We start from the raw sequence: 23,399 nt of genomic DNA on the forward strand, positions 1-23,399 counted from the left end.
CTGTCTTAAGAGCTCAGTCAAACATAGAAAGTAATTTCAAAGTTGGAGTAAAGATTACTGGAGGAAGAGTCAAGCCTATTTCATCCTATAAGTAAAAAATACTATTTTTCAAAAATGTACTCGAGAGTATAAACAAGTAACAAATTATAATTTATTGTTCCAATACCAAAACATAACCATTTTATTGTTTCTGCATTGTCTTTTTATTATACACTAGAGACCCAGTGCATGAAATTCATGCATGGTTAGGGTCCCTAGGCCTGGCCGGCAATCAGAGCCGATTGGTGCCTTCTGGCTGCCAGCCAGGGCCTTCCTTCTGGCTGCCAGCTGGGGCCTCCCTTCCCCCAGCTGCCAGCTGGGGCCTTCCTTCATTCCATGCCACTTCCTGGTGGTCAGCACATGTCATAGCAAGTGATCAAACTCTCGATCGAACTACTCCCGAGAGGGCACTTGGCATATTAGCCTTTTATATATATAGATAGGTCTAGTCCTGTTTTATTAACATATATGAAATATGCATTTGATATTGTCATGTCTATAGTCTGAAACATAAGAATGTGCTAGTTATGCTGATTGTTATGAAGACTTGAAGTGTTACATATATAAAATGCTTATTTTCTTAACTATGTGATATTGAGAGATCAATAAAGAAGATTGAGATTGGGAGGAAAGGTGATTTGTAGACAAAACCAGTCATTTTTGAACTGAAAAGCATCTTTATTAACCGAATGGTATTTTAAGATGTTGCAATACTAATTTGTATCTACCAGCATGTATTTTGTGAGAATAAATGTTACGCCTTAAAAATATCCAATTCGTTATTTCCTAAAAGAGCTCTTCTATTAGTTGGAGAAATAGATAAACAAAGGTTTGGATCACTACAAAATTCTATTGCTGGAGCCACAAGAAAAAGTTAGGGTATTTTAACTTTCACATTTAACAAGATGATTCCAAAGTAGTGTTATTTGAGGGGATAAACTACTTGAAGATGAGCCCTGAAAAAGACAATGGCATTTATTTGTAGCTTTTCGGCAGCTGTGTCATACATTACCCACCAGACAGTGGCAAGGGAAACCAGGACTATAAATCTTAAAATATGAAAAAATTATCTTCTGAATGGGGGGAAGAAGGGGGGGGGGACATGTTGCAAAACATTTTGATTGTCTTTTCTCCCACAGGAGACTGCTACAGTTGAGTTCACCAGTTAAAGATTTTATTGAATTGTTTATATCTTAACAATTTCATGTTATAAGGAAAAACAACAAACAATTTGATTTAAATCAATGGTAAAAATACTTCATTAAACAAATATCTGCTGGGTAATCAATATGTCAAAAGCAGAAGACAGTATCAAGAGGATAACCTACAGGGAGCAAGAAGTTTTGACAAGTGGGGAAGTTAAAAATTATTTCTACAAAGGTCAGAAATCGTTTCCGATTTTCCTTTTTGCCCTGATTAGCTACCAGCCTATTGCAGACTGCTAAAATATACATTTCTGTAGCTTTAAATTTCCCAGTTCTGCTTCTTAAGTTATACTGAAATCCAGTAACTGGCAGCCCAAACAAACATGTAAAATGGCTGCCACAAGGGAAATGTACTAACAAATGATAGAGATCTTCCCAGGAGCACAGAATAGAGCAGAGGGCATAATTTTAGAGCTGGAATATACCAATACCTTCACGGCAACTTGGTATGCTTTTCCAGATGCTGTTTTCAACAACAGAAAAACAGTATTTTTCCCAGGCATTTTGGAAAGACCAACATTCCTTCAGGAATCCACATGAAGAGACTATATCTTTCCTGTCTTTGTTTGCCAATTTTGGCAGCCAATGTTTATCATGTAAACTCCATGAGAAAAAAGTCTCTTGTCTGTCTTTGCCACTACAGTCCTGATGCATAGGAAAATACCTGGGCACATAGTAGATACTCAGTAAATGTTTGTGAAAGACTTCTGCTATTAGGCTACAGGGAACTGTTAAAGACAGTGATGCTTGCTTCCTTGTTGTTATCAGATATTTTTATTCCCTAGCTGACCAGGGAGATGGTCACATCCAATCACATTTGTACAGATTGACTAATCTTTTACTGTCCTTGTCATTTCTTATAGGAAACTGAATTTTTTAGAAGTATTGATTTACCACAGAATATCTGGGAGGAGTTTTATTAAAATAATGGCATATCTTCTTACAAATTCTGAAAAATACAATGTAAATATGTAATAACTAGAGGCCCAGTGCATGAAATTAGTCCCTAGGCCAGGGCTGATCGGGGCCTTCTAGCTGCCAGCCGGGGCCTTCATTCATTCTGCACTGCCCTCTGGTGGTCAGCACACATCATAGCGAGCGATCAAATTCCCAGTCTCCCGGTAAAACTCCTGAGGGGACACTTTTCATATTAGTCATATATATATATATATATATATATATATATATATATATATATATATATATATATATATTAGAGGCCCAGTGCACAAAAATTTGTGCACTCAGGGGGGAGGGGAGGTCCCTCAGCCCAGCCTGTGCCCTCTCGCAGTCTGGGATCCCTCAGGGGATGACCACCTGCTGGCTTAGGCCCGCTCCCAGGGGGATTGGGCCTAAGCTGGTAATCAGACATCCCGCTGGCAGCCCGGCAGCCATTGGGGGATGTCCACTTGCCAGCGGGGAGCAGGCCTAAGCTGCAGTCGGACATCCTTAGCGCTGCTGAGGAGGCAGGAGAGGCTCCCACCACCACTGCTGTGCTGGCAGCCATCAGCCTGGCTTGTGGCTGAGCAGAGCTCCTCCCATGTGAGAGCACCCTGACCACCAAAGGGCAGCTTCTGAATTGAGCATCTGCTCCCTGGTGGTCAGTGTGTGTCATAGTGACCAGTCATTCCCAGTCCTGCTGTTAGGGTCAGTTTGCATATAACCCTTTTATTATATAGGATAGAGTCATGGTGCGCGGGTGGAGGCCCACTGGTTTGCCCTGAAGGGTGTCCCGGATCAGGGTGGGGGTCCCGTTTGGGTGCCTGGCCAGCCTAGGTGAGGGGATGATGGCTGTTTGCAGCTGGTCACACCCCCTTCAGGATGGGAGTCCCCACTGGGATGCCTGGCCAGCTTGGATGAGGGGAAGATGGCTGTTTGCAGCTGGTCACATCCCCTTCAGGGTGGGGGGTCCCCACTGGGGTGCCTGGCCAGCCTGGATGAGGAGATGATGGCTATTTGCAGCTGGTCACCCCCCTTCAGGGTGGGGGTCCCCACTGGGGTGCCTGGCCAGTCTGGGTGAGGGGCTGAGGGCCGTTTTCAGGCTGGCGGGTGACTGAAGCTCCCAACCTCTCCTTTTTTTTCTTTTTTCTTTTTTATTCTGGGATTTATTTACCTTCTATGGCTGTCACTGGAACTGAGAGCTGGCTTTAGCTCTGAGGCTCAGCTCCAGCTCTGAGACCTCGGCTGCTGAAAGCAGGTATCTGCTTTTGTTTGGCTTCTATAATTGAAACACTATTGCAACTCCAGCTCTGAGGCCCGGCTCAGCTCGCTGAAAGCAGGTTTCTGGGGATTGTTTAGCTTCTATATTTGCAACATTGTTTCTTAGACTGCAGCTCAGAGGCCCACAGTGGTAGGAGGGGAACCTTGGCTTCCTCCTTCACTGGAGCAAGCAAGCCTCCTGTTCGCTTTAGCTGCCTGGCTGCTAGCCGTCATCTTGGCTGGCAGTTAATTTGCATATCTTGCTGATTAGCCAATGGGAAGGGTAGCGAAGTTATGGTTAATTACCATGTTTCTCTATTATTAGATAGGATAGATAATATATCTCCCAAAGATTAGGGACTCACCCACATAGAGCACCTGTCAGAGATGACAAGGAAGAGATTCCCCATAAAGTAGAAAGCTGGACTAAGGTCCTTCTCCACTCAAAGTATAACTGCTAAGTCATTTTAAATTCTCAGGATTTTCTTTGACCTCTTGATGGCTTCTAGTTCTATCCATATTTTGTCTACATAGCACATTCTGTAACAGCCTTTAAATATGTAACCTAAAGAGGATGCAGCCCTGCAAAGCAGAAATGTTCTTGATATCCAACCCAGAGAAAGATATAAATCTATCTGTAAAATGAGAATCGAAATACAAAAATACAGTAAGTCTAATCTATTCCTATTTTTTAATAAAAGGGTATTCTAGTAAATTATAATTTTAAGATGATAATTTACCCTGCCCTTATTAATAAATAAGCATTCTTATTTTGTAATTAATTACCTCAGGGACTTATAACAGGGCTATTACTAATAATTCACTTCTGAGGTTCAGGAAGTTTATCATTATATTTTGTTATGATTCTTTCTTTATTAACATGTTAAGCACCCAGCCTGTTTTGTCTTCCAGATGGAAAGTATAGTGTCAGTCACCAGTGACTGACAGGGCAAAAAGGAAAATTGGAAACTACTTCTGACCTTTGTAGAAATAATTTTTAACTTCCCCACTTAATGTGTTAAAGACTAGAGTCCAGGTGCACAAAATTCGTGCACAAAATTCATGCACGGGGAGGTGGGGAGGGGTGTTCCTCAGCCCAGCCTGCACCCTCTCCAATCTGGAACCCTTCGGGGGATCTCTGACTGCCAGACATCCCTCTCACAATCTGGGACCACTGGCTTCTAACCAGTTGCCTGCCTGATTGCCCCTAACCACCTCTGCCTTGGCCTCTGCCACCGTGGCTTTGTCTGGAAGGACATCCGGAAGATGTCCATTCTAATTAGCATATTACCCTTTTATTAGTATAGATATTAACAAATGTATACACACACGCATGCGCGCATGCACACACACACACAGAGACAAGACTGTATGAGGTAGCAAAAGGAAAGGGGACAAGATACATGGAAAAGCAGACTGAGAAGTGGCTGAGCCACATTAAGTAAAGATCCGTGGACTAATGTAAAAATCCATGGATTCTTACTGTGAAGTCTATGGAACTCTCCACCTTGAAGCCATCACAACTTTACAGTTACAGTTCCTACGAGGCTCAGCTTTTTCTGTTTCTTTCTGAGAAGCTCAGTTGTTCAGCGCTCTTGGATTTCTATAAGACCTAAATGTACGGCTAAGAATTCTGTTTTCTTATTTCTACCTTGAAATAAATGTCCCACTATTGACAGATCTGAGTGACAGACCTGTAAGGCTCAGCTGCCATTTGGGAGTCATGCTGCCTCAGAGTCGTCAGCAGTGTCTCTTCCTCACCCTGTGACTCAGGCGACTTGTTTAACCGCTCTGTGCCTCAGTTTCCTCCTCTCCAAAAATATAATAATAGGTTAATCAGAAGATTAAATTAGATAATATTTATAAAGTGTTTAAAACATTTTTATTTAGGCCTGGTATGCAATAAACAAGCAGTAAATACTAGACATTTTTATAATCATAATTATGGTACTTAAAGATGAACTCAAAGGATGTCCTCTTTGCTTCCTCTATAGTTCGAGAGCGAACCCTAAGGCTCTTCAAAGGAACTGATGATTGTCCCTGGGGCTTCCAAATTCAATTCTCCAAACCAATCGTGGTAACAGAAGTGGATGCTAGTAAGTTGTCTCACTCTAGCAGTTTTAATCTAAATAGCCTTTGATATCATAGTCCTGAAAAGCATGCATATGCAATAGAAGCAATTTCTAAATTTCAGTCTATCAGAAACGCATGGTGATTGACAGATGCCCACAACATGACCAGATGTTTTTTATAAGACATGCTTTCCTGATGGAAAATACTCCTCTGCTATACATAGGGCACTGGTCTCCCTGCCCAAAACTAACCCTACCTGCAAAGAATAACAGCCTAGGAGTAGGCTGTTGCTGATTTATTAGTACTTAATATTTTCTGGGAAGCATTCCATTACCCCCTGAATTATTTCCCTACAGCTTTTCAGATCTCCTTATTTCCTAACAAGCAAATTAAGAATTAGTAGGTGCCTAGGGAAAGTTGGATCCTTTGCTCCCTACTCTATAACATGAGAGTAATGTGAGATCAATGCTTGGAGGCCAGAACACGAAGGCGGGGAGGCATATAAACTAAAGGTGTCCACACCCACATGATGCATTAGGTGAGGCTTAATGAGATTATCACAGAGGGAGGCCCAGTGCCACTAGCGGGTTTCTCATTTACATTTCAGTACTTGTCTAGACTGTAAGTTTCCCAAGGTCAGAAACTATATCTTACACAGTATTTTATCCTCAATACTTTCTGCAGTATCCCAAAGGCAACAGAGTAGATGCCCAAAAAGCTTGTTGAGTGACAGGACGAGCCCTGGGTGCCTAAGGGCTGGGGATGCATAGGGCAGAGAGGAAGGGAGAAGTGCCGTCCAGCAGGATTATGACCCGTCCTGCCTTGTCCTGGTGCTCTAGTCCCTTCTCTGGTGCCCTTATCACCAGGGTCACATGGCGCTTTCCTTGGCCTGTCAGCAGTCAGGTACCAGTCCTCCTCTGCTGTACGCTCTGTGGTTCTGCTAGGAGTCAGCTCTCCTATCTGTAAAGAAGTGGCTGGCTACTCAGCTCTGGCAGCAGGGGTGGCAGACGCAGTATTTGGAGTTGGTGCCTCCTAGCCCAGCATTTCAGTCATAGGTGGCACCAGTGGGTAGGAAACAATGTGCCCAACCACTATCTTTTATATGAACAGAATTTTCTAATCAAATCTCAGTTCATAGGAATGGAGGCAAGAAATACTGAGTATCTATACAGAATGTGAGATATTCCTGGTGTAGCAACGAAGCCAGGTTTTCTAGTTGTAGGGCCTGCCCTAAGGAAACGTCTTACAGGTTATCACTTTTGCCAGGTGCTCAATGGCACAGATTTGGGGTAATCCTGTAGAGGCTTAGTCTCCTTTAAACAGGAGGGGATTATCTATGGACTAAGTAACCTGGATATCTATTTCACACTCATTGGTGTTTATAAAGAAAGAAATTTACATATTTATAATATCAAAATAGCAATTAAGTGCACGGCAAAGCCTTCAACCCATAATCCAGGGCTGGCACCTGTGAAAAGAGAGAGGGAGAGAAGCAGGATTGGGTAAAAAGAACCTCAAACTGCAGTGCAGCTCTGAGAAATTCTGAGACAGACTGACGGGAAGGCCCACAGCAGCAGGTCCCTGACTGAGGCCCCGCGATGGCCAGGAGCAGCTTGGCTCCCGTGTCCTTTCCGACTCACTCACAGGCCGCGAACAGCGCCTTCCCGGGGAGGACGTAGCCTTAGTGTGAGGCGCGGTGCTCAGAAAGTGTGGCAGTTGAAGACGTTTACTCAGTTACAAACCTCACATCACATCTCTTGAAGGTGTATGTTGGCAGTGTAGGTCCGACACCTCCACGGAGGGTGTGAATAGGAAGCCCTCAGCAAGCAGGAGAAAATTGATAGGAACAATCCAAATAAAGGAGTGACAAATACTAGTTTGAAAATAACAAAATATAGAAAGAAATTTAAGAACATATAAATTAATGGCAGAAAAAACATGTGTATCACTTGTAAATCTTAATGTGTAAAGATGTCAATTCTTCCTTAAATTGATCTGTAGATGTAATCCCAATTAAAATTCTAGTAAAGTAGCTGTTTTAGTTTTTGCTTTTGTGGTAAATTTTCTTAAATTAGATTCTAAAATACTTATAGAAAGCAAAGGGCCAAGTTATTAAGCTGAAATTTTTTTTTTTAGGGAAAAAAGCCTTTTAATTCTGAGTTAGATGTCAAAATTCGAATGCATGGATATATTTTTACTTTGAAATGAATGAATTTCAATTAAAGTTTAATCAGTTAATCAAATATGTAAATGATGACTTAACAAATAATTTTCTTATTAAGGGAAGGGAAAGGGAGGAAATTTACCCAAATGTAGGGGGGATTTGGGGGTGGAAGAATGAACCCCAAATAAGTGTGGAAAGGGTAGAATTGGAACATGGTTACAGAACTCAGGTGACAAAAGATAAAGATTGCAAATTTTGTCCAAGGTCAATCTTACTTGGCCCTTTAGTGCCCTTCAAATTAACAAGAACAAAAAACAATTGTGGGATTACTTCTTTATAGACACAAAGACAGGCAACTTTTTATCATCAAGTGGCTTCTGGTTTTTGTCACTGCGTTTTTAAAAAGACATCTAGCTTTAAGGATATAAATGTTTATTCATGGGGAATGTATTTATGGATGTTTCTCATCTTCCCACTCCACTTTCTTCTCTCCCCCTCCCCTCTTACCATTTTTCTCTTCTCTTTCCTTTTCCCCTTTTGCCTACTCTCCTCTTTCTACCTCTGACTTTACAAAATTTGTCTTAAATAAAGAAATAAACTAATTCATAAAGAAAATAAACGACTACCCCTTTTTCTAAAAAATCAAATAGGTCTGACTTTAAAAGTTTAGCAGATTTTTGCAAAATATCCAAAACCTTGACAGACTTGACTCTGTGCCTGTCATTCTAGATAAAATAATGAAATGCAGTTTCATAAAACGTTATGATCTCTTTAATTTTTGATACCTTTGCAACTGTTCAACTGAAATCTCTGTTAACCGTATCTCATCCATTCAAATGCGAAACAAAAATGTTTGGATTGCAAATGACTGTATTTAGGAGGCCTTGAGGTTTTGTAATAGGAAAAGCTGAAGCGTGTCTACTGTAGCAGAAATGGTACAATACATAGTTAACCTAGGATTTTATTCAATATCAGAAAGTGCTGCCCTGGCAGAGATTCATGTAGCTGCTGAGTCTACTTCTTTTTTAAAACGTTTCTCAAGAGCAACCTCTGAAACCCATTGTCTAGTCAAATCTACTAAATGAGTGGTTGAGGGACTTCAAAATTACACATATTTTCAGCACTTCTGAGAATCTCATTCACACCACACAACATTGTTCTGGATGCACTGGAGAGGCTTAATTACACACTGGAGATAAAAAGATAAAGCGGGAGACGTGTAGGTGGGATGGAAGTGATTATCCATAAGTATATAGAGAGGGAGCTTGCGTGTAGCTTACATAACTAATTGCCCACACCCACCAGCTGGCATTTGCATGAACATTTTCTATGAAAGACTAAATGCTTGTGCGATCTGTTGGCATAAACAAAAGAACCAGATGTTCCAACTTTGATACCAAGCAAACTTGAAAAGGAAACTATACATTTAGGGATGGACAAACCATACAGGAAATTGTGGACAGGCCCATCTTTCTGGAAGCTCTAGAATTAAAATGCTACTGTTGTAGTACAATTTTTTTTTTTAATGAAAAGGACAAGCCCCTTTTTTAAATTATAAGGTTTTCAGATTCTGCTTTGTATGTAAATATGCATGAAAGGCTAGAGTCGCTCAGCATTTAACTTTCTATAAACCCAGAACTATTTAGTCAAGTATCCTTTTGGAGAAACAAACTTAGAAAACAATAGTCTTGTTTTTCCACCATGTCATTCCTTCCTGTGTAATGTAGGATACACGCTTCTAGCTGCTCCCAAGGCCAAGTAGGGCAACCATCTGTATGATATATTGCCGGGTCACCTTGAAATAGTTCCCTCCTCCAAGAAGTCCTAATGCCTCAAATTCCTACCATTAATTAGTAGATAAAGGGAAAATTTGTAAGTTGCATTGCAAAATGGAACACACATCTATCATTAAAGCTAAAAACAAACTATCGAAAATAATACCGTTACTAGTACAAACAAGAATCCTTTTTACTCTCATAGCTCAAAAATACAAAGATAAATACTGTAACAATTTTTAAATGAGTAAAATATTTAAGTAGACATTTCTCCAATGAAAATGTACACATAGCCAATAAGCACATAAAAAAATGTTCAACAGTCATCAGGAAAATGCAGAGGACAACCACAGTGAAATGCCACTTCACACTCACTAGGGTGGCTATAATCAAAAAGTCAGAAGCAACAATTCTTGGCAAGAATGTGGAGAAATCCAGAACATGTATGCAATACCAATGGGAATGTAAAATGTAAAACAGTATGACCGCATCTCAAAAAGTTAAATAAACATAGTTACCATTTGACTCACAGTTCCACTCATAGGTATATACCTAAGACAAATGAAAACCTATGTCCACAAGAAAACTTGTACACAAATTTCCACAGCAGCATTATTTATTCAAAAAGTGGAAACAATACAAATTCCCATCTACTGATGATGCATAAAAAAATGTTCTATATCCTTACAATAAAATATTTATTCAGCAATTAAAAGAAATGTAATACATGCTACAATGTGAATAAATCTTTAAAAGAGCATGAGTTTGTGTGGGGGGGGGAGGTTGGGAGTTAATGGGGGGGATGAGGACACATTTGTAATACCTTAACTAATAATAATAATAATAATAAAAGAGTTTGCTAAATCAATGATGCTAAACACAAAAGATGACATACTATATGATTTCACTTATATGAAATGTCCGCAATAGGCAAATCCATAGAGGAGGAAAAAATAGATAAGCAGTTGCCTGCAGCTGAGAGGCTGGCGGAAATAGAGAGTGACAGCTATTAGTTAGGGAATTTCTTTCTGGGGTAACAAAAATGTTCTAAAATTATATTGTGGTGATGGTAGCACAATTTCAAGAACATAGTAAAAAACATTTAATTATATGCTTTAAATGGGTGAAATATATGATATGAGAATTAAATCTCAAAGGTGTTGAAAATGAATTATTTCCATATTGGTGGAGCCCTTAAGTCAAAAATTATTGTTTAAAGGCAGAGTTTACTTAGGAGTCAAGATGTATTATCACACACTTATACTTTGATTATAGTAGTTTATGACTTTACCTAGTCAATTATTTAGCAGGTATTGATCAGCACAAATAGCTCTAACATTTGTCTTCCACTTTCCTCATACTCCTTAAAATTCTTTATCATTTACTTTCCCATCTCCAGAGTTAATCACCTTTCATTGGTTCTTGTTCTTGACTTCTTTAATAGACTGGAATTTAAAAAGCTATTTCTATGGAATGTTTTGTGGTGTCACTGTTGAAGTCCATCTTGAAATTCTTCTCTTGCCTTCACTGATCTTATACTCTTGCTTCCATGTTCTCTGGGATCCATCGGCTCCATCTCTATTCTATGTTCCTTTTTGGCTCCTCTTTCCCTCCTCTCCTTAAAGGTGATTATTCATCAAGGATTTGTCCTCAATACTCTGCATTTCTCTCCTTACACTTGTCCCTTTCTTCATACATTCTGAACCCATTTCTCAGACCCATCACATATCCTAGGTTTCAAACATATTTTTCTATCAGCCTAATAAACATTTTCAATTTTCTCTTCCATGGTTATTTTAGCATTACCAAAAAACACACATGTTTAGCCAACTTTTTAAATGCCCTACGATGTGCCAGAGATTATACTAGACATGAGAAACACATAGATGGATGGATAGATAGATGATAGATATAGATAAGTAGGTAGGTAGGTAGATAGATAGATAATAGGTAGATAGATAGATAGATAGATAGATAGATAGATAGATAGATAGATAGATAGATAGATAGATATAGATAGAAGATAGATAAATTTTTACTTGCTCTTGAGGTATTCATAGTCCATTAGGTATAGAAAGGCAGATATGAAAATGAGTGAAATGAAGTGGTTTAGGTCCTATGCCAGCATTTTATACCTTCCATTCATTTCCAGTTTGTATTCCCAGAGTCCCATTACAGGCCTGTTTTAATTCTGATAATAATATATCTTCTTCATTTAATCTCTCCCTATTGTAAATCAATCTTCTAAAAACCACTGCATATATATTGTCTGCTCACAAACTTTAATGGCTCTCTATTGTTGAAGGATCAAGTACAAATTCCTCATCCTCACATGGAAGACCCTTTACACACTGGCTAACTGTTTGATCTTCTCCTCCACACTCACCCTACCTACCAACAACCTCTGCTGCAGTTGATCTGAGTCACTAACTTTTTGGCATGTCTTAAAACATTCTGCTTGTGTACCTTTGCTCAGAAAACTTCTATTTCTTGGCTTGTTGACTGAGGTTATGCTAGCTTTGGTAACAAAAATATATAAATGGCTTAAGACAATAAATGCTCATCAGTCACTCGTATTAATGAGTGACTAATAGTACAATGTGGATGTTCTTGATTGAATGCTGACTTTGACCTACACAATGTTTCAAGATCCAGGTGTTTTGTTTTCTTTTGTTGTTGTTCAGTGTTATCATCCCCTAGGGCAGCTGTTCTCAACCTGTGGGCTGCGACCCCTTTGGGGGTCGAATGACCCTTTCACAGGGGTTGCCTAAGACCATCGGAAAACACATATATAATTACATATTGTTTTGGGGATTAATCACTATGCTTTAATTATGTTGAATTTGTAACAATGAAAATACATCCTGCATATCAGATATTTATTTTACGATTCATAACAGTAGCAAAATTACAATTATGAAGTAGCAATGAAAATAATTTTATGGTTGGGGTTCACCACAACATGAGGAGCTGTATTAAAGGGTCGTGGCATTAGGAAGGTTGAGAACCACTGCCCTACGGCCTTGAAGCTATCTGCATCTGGCAAGCAGATGGGAAAGGAATATGAAGGGTGGTCCCTGGGATGTTTTTGGGGGTCAGGTCTAGCAGTGGCATACATCACTTCTACCCACATTCTATTGGCCAGAACTCAATCATACTGCCTATCCAACTGCAAGAGAGTCTGAGAAAAACTGTCTAACTGTTGAGTTCAGGTAGAAGAGGAATTCATTTCGTGAACACCCAGCAGTCTTTGCCACCCTGACCTCCTCATTACTCCCCACTGTGGGGAATCTAGCTCCACCTCCTCTGGAAAGCATTTCTTAACCACTTCAAATGGGAATGAGAATCCCTTTTCTGGGGTTTTATAGTACCTACTATCTTCATTACTTACTTTACACTTACCACTCACTGCGTTGCAAATTACTTTTCTTTTTCATTGTGCATATCTTTTCATCCCCAGGGGAATCCTAAACCCCTTGAAGGCATACTTTTGGGCCATTCATTCATTCAATATGTGTTTTATGGACAACCACCATATAGGACTTAATATTTGGTGCCATAGGGAACACAAAAAATGATTTTTTTTAAAAAGTCATTCTGGATCTATATTATCATTTTAGAATTTGATTTATAATGCATTGACATAACAAGTCCTCTGAGTCCTTTAAAACTATAGAGGAATTCATTTCAATGATCAACCATACCATAATACTTCAATTCATTACAAGGGTGGCATTATGTAAATGAATGGATATATTAAATGTTATTCTTCGCTTACCTTTCCACATTGATTGGCCGTTGCTTATCCAAGCAGCAAATACCTTCCCCCCACTACATTGTAAATAGACGCAGACAAATTGTGATCATTTCTAAAATTACTCAGTCATGTTACCTTACCAATTAAGTCATGCTTTAAGATTAAAAGTCTTTGAGGAGGGTATGACAACCTAGATAAGGACAGCCTGGTAATTCTGCACAATATTCTGCACGCCCATGAACCGTGCACATGCATTCGGCACTGAGAGCTGAGAAAAAGGAAATGGGTTCACACTGAAGTGTAGCAGAAAAAGTAGATTTAAACTGCTGGTGAAGGAATCTTGGTTAAATATATGGAAGATCTTATTAGAAATGAATTAACCTTAAAATGGCTTAAGCCCTCTTTTACCCCTAGAAAATATTAGGTATGTTACAGGAAGTGCAGATACTACAAAACCAGAAGATAAAATAAATAGCCTCTGGATAGGTCCTCACCACCCTTCAAAGTCTAAATCCCAAGGCTTAGGCTATTTTTGGTTTCCTTTCAGAACTGAGCCTATACAATGAAAGCAAAAGCAGCTCTTTATTTCTTTTTTCCTTTTTTCTCTGGCTACTCCAAGATCTGTTTTTGCCACAACTTCATAAGTATTTCAATTACTTGTTCCCTCAACAATCCTGCAGCGAAGCGCTGCCCCCACCCTCCTTTTTATAGATGAAGATATTGAGGTTAAGTGATTTTCTCAGGGTTACAAAGAGACCTAGCAGCAATGAAGGAATGAGAACTCGCAGTTCAACCTTCTGGTGGATGAATAGATTGAGTTTCTGAGCAGCTGCTATTATATTGCAAAGAGGCCACGTAGATGCCTGGCTGAATGTGCAAAGAGACCGGGTCCAGGAAATGAAAGGGAGGCCGCGAGGACAGCTTTTTCCTTCTTATTAATGACACAGTCAATTGTTTAAAGTTGGAAAGAAAGGCCCTTTAGAGAAAGAGCTTTTTAAAAAGAGGACAAACAGCAGGGCACTCCATTTGGGACCCTGCCTCAATGAGACCCTTGTTGTCTGTCTTCTTGCAGACGGCGCTGCTGAGGAAGCTGGGCTGCAGGTCGGAGACATGGTGCTGGCTGTCAATGGCACCGAGGTCACCAGTGCGGAGCACGCAGAAGCCGTGCACCTTGCGAGGAAAGGTAGGTAGAGCCACAGAGTCTACAGTTAATCTGAGGAAGCACAGAGCCGCACTTCACCAGGGAGTTCCAACAGGTGGAAGAGGCAACGTAATCTTTTCATATGAATAAAATCACATTTCTGCCCATGCTCCTTCTGTAGCAATAGCCAGCCACAATAGTGAAACTAGACAATGGCAATAAGTCAAATGTGCTCTATTTATTTCCACATATTCAACATATTTCCTTAAATTCCCTCCCTCTATTGTCTCTTTCTTCCTTTTTTCTTACCTTCCATCAGTTGTTAGAGTTAAGAGACTCCGGGTTTAAATTAAAGAGAGAGAGAGAGAAATGAAGAAATTACAACTTAAAGTTTTTACAGATTCTCCTAGAGCCACTTGAAGCCTGCCCTTAAAGCAATTCTGACACGGATGGAACCAGAGGACAGTAACACATGCCCCGCACCCTGTATCCACTCACATTAAACTCCATGGGAAGGCTAATACCATCTTCCTCTCTGCGAACCAAGTTACTTCCTTTGGTGTGAAGTTACAAATCCTTACCTCCACACAGACCTAAAAGTGCGCAGCTGGCAAATGCTTTATTCCATCACCGGCTTCTTTGGTGACGTGTCCTATGCCTGGCTCCCAAAAGGCTGTATGCATACCTCCCCGCCCCTGGAGTATATTATCAGGCAGCGATATTAAAATGTGAGCATTTGAGATAGGCCACAGGTGCCACTTGCTGAGCTGTATCACTTGCCCTTTTTCATGATGCCATTATGCCTGAGGGTTAGCAACAGCAAGAGACTTCTCTAGGGCAGAAAATCACTAACAAATGTTGCCTCCTGATAAGCTATTCTACCTTTTTAAAGAAAAGAATTTAGCTTAGCATTTGGCTACCTCCGAAGGAGTTGTTATGTACTAGGTGCACCAGGAACCCAAGGACACGATCAGGTCACATGTGCACAACTACTTGTGAGTCCTACATGTGCAGATGAGGAATCAAGATAACATGGTAATGACTGTACGAATGAATTGGTAGCATCCCATACAATACGGGAAGTTTATCCCATTGCTTTTGGATTTACCTGTTCCTAGGTTCTTTGTCACAAATGATTATTTTTCCAATTTTCTCAGTTAAATAAAACCTGATTTTAGTAACACTTACACTTGTAGGACTTATTTTATTTCCCCCCAAGAAGTTTGATGTTCTTGATAATTCTGAACCATTCAGCCTCGCTACATCAGTTAATGGAACACCTCTAAAACTTGAATGGAAGGTTTTCAGATTTCTAAAAGATGACGAGCTGACACTGAAACCGAGAGGAGAGCTAAATCTAACACCCTCGCTTGTGCTGTGCCTGGCAGCCAGTTGTAGGCTGGGTTTCCCTGCTGCTGTATTCTGGCTTCCACCCTACCTTGGTCTCCCTTCCCCAAGAACACACTCAGCCTCCCTGTGTCTCCACTCCTCAAACCCAACAGTGGAGATGCTTCAGAAGCAGAAAGGCAAATTGTAGATCTGATGTTCTAAAGTGAGGACAGTAAGAAACTTTTGAGAAGACAATGTCATTGTGGATTTTCGGAGGAGTGGGATCTACAGCCAGGAGCAGAAGAGGGCTGAACGCCTCATGTAGGGCACAGCTGGGGGACCCTTTCTTAGTGTTTTCCTCCCCTCTGGCCCCCAGTGGTCAATCCCCTACCACTGAAAGCCAGACAAACAGAAGCACCTGCTATGGGCAGACAGTGGAAACATAAGGTGGCGCATCAGCCCAGCCGGATTAGGGAGATGGTTATTCCTTTCTCAGACTCCACCTCCCACACATCTCTAAGACTAACTGAGAAATAAAAAGAAAAAATGCAAATAAACAAAATAAAATAGAAGCAATAGAAAAATAGTTTTAAAAACAATTAAATACTACTTTGAACTATGTAAGAATAAATCTGAAAACTAGATAGATAAAAATATTTTCCAAAAACATTCATGGTGCCAAAGTAAGTGCAAGAATAGATAGAAAATTGGTACAGACTATAATACATTTCCATACTACTCCATCCACCATAAAAAAAGCCCAAAATACCAGTCACTTTTATAGGTGAAATTTATTTAACTTTCAAAGAACAAGTAATTCCTATTCTATAGAGTTTTTCCAGAAACAGGGAAACAGAGAATGCTTCTTGGCTCGTTTTATAAGATTATTATAACTTTGATTCCAGAACCAGATAAATATATGATAAAAAATAAAATAATATACCCATTTTACTTATGAAGTGTAAGAACAAAGAGTAGATATCTGAATCAAGCTGTTTATTCAAATTATACATAATACATCATAATCAAGTCACGTTTAAAGTAAAGATGGCTTATCATAAGAAAATATTTTAACACAATTCATTGCATTAATGGACTAAAGAAAAAACATCACATGACTATCTCAATAGAATAAAAAAAATCATGTAATAAAGTTCAGCAAATTTATTTAAAATTCTCTAAACAATAGGAACAGAAGTTTCTTTTCATAACTTGATAAAAGGAGTCTACCAAAAATCTAACCATGAAAAGAAAAAGTATATGAAAAGAATGTACACAACAACAAAACATTTAATAGAAAAATTTTGGACATATTTTTTTTGAGATTGAGAAGAATAATGCCAATTTTAGCAACCTCTGTTTATCTAATATCAAAGGTCCTGACTTATCCAATAATACAAAAAAGAAAAAAAAAAGGTGTATTGAAGGAAAGAAATAAAATCATTATTATTTGCAGATTGTATAATTATAACAAAATCAATAGACTAATGCTTAGAACGAATTAGGGAAATATTGACCAAACCAAGATCTCCTTATAAAAATCAGTAGTGTTCACCTACACCAGTAATAACCAAAAAGAAAAAAAAAGGACACGAAGATATGATTTAAAATAGAAAAAAAACTACAAGGACTTTGTTAAAAAAAATATGTACTACTTGACCAAAATACATAAAAGAAGACATAAGTATCTGGAGAGGTATAGTTATCTTTATAGGTGAAAAAACATTGTAAAGACATTGATTCTCCCCAAATTAATAAAATGAATAATTACATTTTATTAAACCTATTTGAGTAGCTTGTCAAAGTTATCCTCAAATATATGCAAAAGAATACTTGTCTACAAATAATCACATCATTTATGAATGGGGCAAGCAATGGCGAAGAAACATTTTATACAAGATATTGAGGTACATTATAAAACCATAATAATAATAAATAAAAAGTGGTACTGTCACATAAAAACACAAGTGGGATAGAATGGGTTAGAAAACTTAGAAACACACTAAAACAAAGTAAATATTTATTAAAACTTGATCTATGATAAATGTATCATCACAAAACAATGAGGAAAGGCCAATTTTTTTTAGTACATCATTTTTATACAAAACTATAAGTATGCTACCTTATACTTTATATCACATACAAAGGTGGACAATAAAAGAAATTGTGGGAGCCCTAATCGGTTTGGCTCAGCGAATAGAGCATCGGCCTACGAACTCAAGGGTCCCAGGTTCGATTCCAGTCAAGGGCATGTACCTTGGTTGCGGGCACATCCCCAGTGGGGAGTGTGCAGGAGGCAGCTGATCGATGTGTCTCTCTCACCAATGTTTCTAACTCTCTATCCCTCTCCCTTCCTCTCTGTAAAAAATCAATAAAATACATTTTTTTAAAAAAGAAAGAAAGAAATTGTAGGAGAAAAACTTTGTTAGTGGTCAAAGAAATGCAAATTAACAAGATGACATTTTAGATCCACCAGCTTAGAGGAGGAAATTATAAATGATATGATAGCCAACTTTGGTAAGGATATGAAGAAATGAGAACCCTCATGCACTCTTGTTAGGCTATAGGCATTTCAGAGAGCAATCTGGCAACATCTAGTAAAGTACCTTATCAATCTTTTGCACTAGATTGCACTTCTGGGTTTAAGCCCAAAGAAACTGCTGAGAGGACAAATACAAGGACATTCAATGCAATGTTCTGTGTGGTAGAGAATATTTAGAGGAAGTCTGGTTAACCAATGGATACGTAACATACTTGCATTTCTATGCCACACTTTGAAACAATAAAAGAGATGAGCATTTAGCATCATGGATAGATAGATCCTTTAAAAATGGTTTTGAGTAGAGAGAGAGAGAGTAATAGAGTGAGATATTAGCACAATATCATTTATGTAAAATAAAATGACATACACAAAAGAGTGTGCCTTACAGTCCTATGAGTGCCTATTGTGAGGAGCAGAATGTTGGAAGAAGGTTAGGAACAGAGGGAGGCAATAAAGTAAAATAATACAAAACAAAAGGGAGCTTCATTCCAAAGACAATTGTATGCAACAACCTGAGTGTCATGATGGGCTGGGCGGTCTCCACCCAAGTTCAGGAGTGACAGATGAACACCTCCTGAGCAGGGACCCACCCATACACAATTTTACCTCCACCAACATTCTAAAATGTATAGGCAGTAATGGTGAAGGAAGGCAAAAACAAAAGCAAAACTGGATTATTGAGATGCAGTGGGTCTGTGAGAAGAAACTAAAAAGAGGAAAAGAAAAGGGAAAAAAAATAATAGGAATAAGTTAGTTTTATGTAGTGCTTTACATGTTTGATTTTATTAGCAAGCCTAGAAACTGGTCAGGGTGTCTCTGGAACATAAAATTTGAGGCAAGATTTTGGGTGTCCTCTCTGTGAGAAGAAAGTCACCAACTTATCTGTAAAAAGCAATGATCATAAAACAACTGATAGAGCCTTTTGTTTAACTCATCTGATGTATACAGATCTTGAAATATATATTTAAGCATCAATTAAGAGCTTATTTAAAAATCAAAAATAAAAATCCAAATGTTTCTGCTTGCCTGTTGTATGTGTTTGCCTAGACTTCTTAAGAGTCTAACTGATATCATTTTGGCCACTATATATTTCTGTACCGTTTCATTCCCATGCATTTGAAATGTTGGTAAAATCCTATTGTATTACTGGTTGCTACTTTGCTTATTTAGACTTTTAAACATTAAGTCACTTTTCTCAAAACATTAAATCCTGTATCTAACAGCACGTGAGACCCACCAGAGACACTCTTTTACGTACAGAGTTTCTGGTGGCCTGCACATTTGTAGTTTTGATCAGCTCTCCCTGGTGGCTCTTTCCCAGCCAGCTCAGCATCAGTACACAGCCCGGCATTGCAGAGGCATGGCCAGAAGGTGACAGCCATAGACGAGGAGTCTATTTTGTTAGCTTCCCATGCAGGTGTTACCATATTTCCCTAGACTTGCATTAGAAAGGGGTCCACCGTCTGTTATAAGGTCAATTTTTCAATAATTCTATTGAATAATTCTATTCAGTAATAACCATAGGATAATATAGTAACATATTATATATTACAGACAATCATACTATAAAATAAAAGCATTTGAATAATAATTCTATTTAAAAATGCTACTAATCACACCCACTTGTGCAAATTACCTTAATTCTGCCGCTGGGAAACCCAAAACAGATTTGAGAAAGCATTCAGTGTCACACCGGGAGTGACCATAGTTCCATGTGGATCTTTACCTAATTAAGTCCCTCATATGCTCTAGTTTGGGTTTTATAGAGCTGGTTACTTGAAGACTCACATGGAAGATCTAATGATCAAGGGGCAATGCTGGAAAGAAGAAAAGGAGAGGAAAACAATAAAGCTTCATCGCCCTGGAAGCCCTTTGCTTCTGTGGGGGCTCCTGGTCTCCCTGTGTGCAGGCTTCCCTGAAAACAGGCAGGGGTGCCATGGAGCAGGGCCTTGGCAGCTGCACCCAGCGCCGCCCACCGAGCAGCCCTGAGGGACGGGGAGGTGCCTGTCTTGCAGCTCTCTCTCCTGCGCCTGCGGGGTGCTGGAGTTTGTCTGACAACAGAGGTGCGACTCTGACACGGTTGAAGATTGGTGGCATAATGGGAAGACAGTGATGCAAGGAGCAAGTGTGAATTAAAAAAAGAAGTCACTTTTCTCTCTCCTGTAGCTGTAAATAACATCACCCACAATTCCTCACTTCCAAAATTCTAGGCCCAAGTGCTACGGCAGTGCTGGCGAACCTTTTGAGCTCGGCGTGTCAGCATTTTGAAAAACCCTAACTTAACTCTGGTGCCGTGTCACATATAGAAATTTTTTGATATTTGCAACCATAGTAAAACAAAGACTTATATTTTTGATATTTATTTTTTATATTTAAATGCCATTTAACAAAGAAAAATCAACCAAAAAAATGAGTTTGCGTGTCACCTCTGACACGCGTGTCATAGGTTCGCCATCACTGTGCTAGGGCATGAGAGTTTGCTAGAGACTTTTTCTTTTTAAGGACATCATCACCAAAGAGCTGTATTTGTTAAAGACATGATTTTCAAACTCTCCTCCCATGAATAGTTCCCTTGACTATTGCACCTCAAGCCATTCATCTTCCTGTATCCTTCCTCCCACCCACCCCCACACAGCAAGCAAGGTTTCTGGGATGTCTAATAGAAGGCAATGGGTATGTGTGTTCTTTCTCCAGGGTGGAGAGATACTTAGAGAAAGAAGTAACCCATGGAAAAACTAATGATTTTGTGGTTGCAAAATATTGGGGCTGAAAATGAAAGCATGCAGGGGAAACTAAATCATAGTCAAGGAAAGGAAGAAGCATGGTGGTTGGTAATAAAGCTCTGTTTATGAGCAGAGCCTCTCAGCAACTGAGAGAAGCCTGGGGGGACTTGCTACTCAAACTGTGGTCTGACACCACCTGAGAGCGTGTTACAAGTGCGTAATCGCAGGCCTCATCCCAGACCTGAATGAGGACATGCACTGCAACAGACCCACCAGGTAATCTGCAGCTGCATTTAGCCTGAGAAGCCCTCAGCTGGGACATTTAATATTTTAGTGTCCCAGTAAATTAATAGATAAATAATAATAAATCCAGGAGGTTTTATTTGTTTGTACTTTACATTGAGTTTACACACACACACACACACACACACACACACACACACACACACACACTACAGTAACTACATAAATCATCTAATTTGGAGAGGACATCTAAAATCTAAAATCTCTGTGAATGCCTCGGTCCCCTGCCCCTGATGGAATCTGCAGAGGATAGCACCACCATCACCCAGCAGCTGTTTGGAACTCAACAGCTCCCCATGCGTCAGGATCACGTCCTAACTCTGAACGTGAAAAACGGTATAGATGGCACCTTGCTGCAGTAGGACCATTTGCATCCTTGCTCCGAGAGAGTGTTTTTGGTGCACCGAGTCGTGTTGATGGCTGGCTGAAGCTCAAGCTTAGCCCGATCAGCATCAGGGAACCCCACATGCAGTCTGTGTAAGCAAGAGGAACATGACCTCCAGGGCCACCCACGGCAGCAGCACATAAATAAATGGGCAGATGTGTCGACGAGGCACATTAGTCCAGGAGTGCAGCTCTTTGGGGACTAAAGTCCAAAGACAAAGACATTTGTAGTTGCCGGTCAACCTGGAGCATTTCTGCTAATTTTTCTGGATGTGTTTTTGACAGGAGCTTAAGGGCAGCTCAATAAATTAAAATGTATTTACATGGCAATGAAGAATTATCTTGACACACAGAGTTATTTAATTACCGAAGTGCTTTGCGTGCTGCTAAAGTTAAGACTGTGTCAGCCTTTCTGGAACAAACCTTTATTTTCAGGGCCGTATGGCTCAGCCAGGAATGATCCCCGGGGTTGGAGCTTGTCATTTGTATAAGAGGAGTCTCCTCACTGACCCCCATTTCCATAAACAGCTCTAAACAGATCAGTAATCTCAATGTCAGACATCATGATGAAGTCAGCACGGCCAAGGCCAACTGTCCCCCTTCCGGGACGTGGCCTGCCTCTCAGAGGAATTGTAAATGAAGCCATCCCCCATTTGCAGTCTTCAAAACATGTCAGGGTTGCTGTCTGTCTGAATGACATTCGGAGAATTTTCTTGAGGCATCAAGAGGTGGGCGTACGTTGCAAGTCTGTGTCCACGCTGGCAGCATCAAAGCAGTTGTAAACAGTGATCTCATATTACCAGGGACAATTTCCCCTCAGCTACGGACCACCCTGATCCTATTGGAAAGGAGGCCCAGGCTGGAAGGAAGGCACTCTGAGAAGTCGAGGACAAGCACCTGGAAGCTCAGGGTCCAATCCTCAGCACTAAGTTTGGTAGAATTTCTGTCTACTTCCAAGTTCAAAGGTTTGTCATTGATCTCGATCAGAGATAATACTGGTGACAGGCATATTAGCAGTGGTTTAGATCCTCCCTTTAACTAGCTCAGGTCAAGGAGGCTCATTGAGTAAAAGTGAGATAGGAAAGCCAAACATTACCTATCTTCCTTCTTAGGATGCAAATCAAAATACATTAAAGATTTTGCTTGTCGTTGTTACAGACAGTCAGAAGGAACAGACTTGAGTGATTCATGATCTGACCCAACTAGGCTGATGGTTGAATAGAGAGAGTTCTGCACCAGAAGTCAGGAAACCTGGGTCTCCCATCTGATTCAACCCCTTGTGAGCAGTGGGGACTCACAAAAGTCACTTTACCTCCCCAGCTTTCATTTTCCTCATCAACGTGAAGGGCTGAATTACTAAAGAACGCTGATTCATTCCAATTGTGGGATTCTATTTCATCTAATCCATTTGTGAAAACGATAATTTCTTTTTCATCCATTTTCCCCCGTGAAAAGCAGCAATCCTTCCAGCTGATTGAAAGATTCAGCCATTGCAAAGGCTAGATTAGCACCTCCCAAGAGGACAGAAGTTCTCTCACTGCTGACACAGCTGATTCTCATAGCCACTTGGCCTGGAGGTCAAACCCTCCCTGGAATTAGCTACAACAATCAAGATTTAACTATAAGACTGCGAACAAAGACCACTAGGGGGTGCACCAAGGAAGCATAACAAAATGCGGAGACAAAGAAACAGGACAAAATTGTCAATGGAAGATATAGAGTTCAGAACCACACTTTTAAGGTCTCTCAAGAACTGTTTAGAAGC

The 23,399-nt window shown here is 39.9% G+C and overlaps 1 protein-coding gene across 1 annotated transcript in view; it reads left to right on the forward strand.

Moving 5' to 3' along the window:
- Window positions 1-23,399, forward strand: part of LOC132233378 (uncharacterized) — a 100,715-nt gene that overhangs the window by 25,216 nt on the left and 52,100 nt on the right. Inside the window, exons 6-7 of the mRNA XM_059693966.1 lie at window positions 5,438-5,539; window positions 14,285-14,395. Of these exons, the coding sequence (XP_059549949.1) occupies window positions 5,438-5,539; window positions 14,285-14,395 (213 nt within the window). The remainder of the gene's footprint in view (window positions 1-5,437; window positions 5,540-14,284; window positions 14,396-23,399) is intronic.

This window comes from Myotis daubentonii, chromosome 4, assembly GCF_963259705.1.
Source record: "Myotis daubentonii chromosome 4, mMyoDau2.1, whole genome shotgun sequence".
Lineage (NCBI taxonomy): Eukaryota > Metazoa > Chordata > Mammalia > Chiroptera > Vespertilionidae > Myotis > Myotis daubentonii.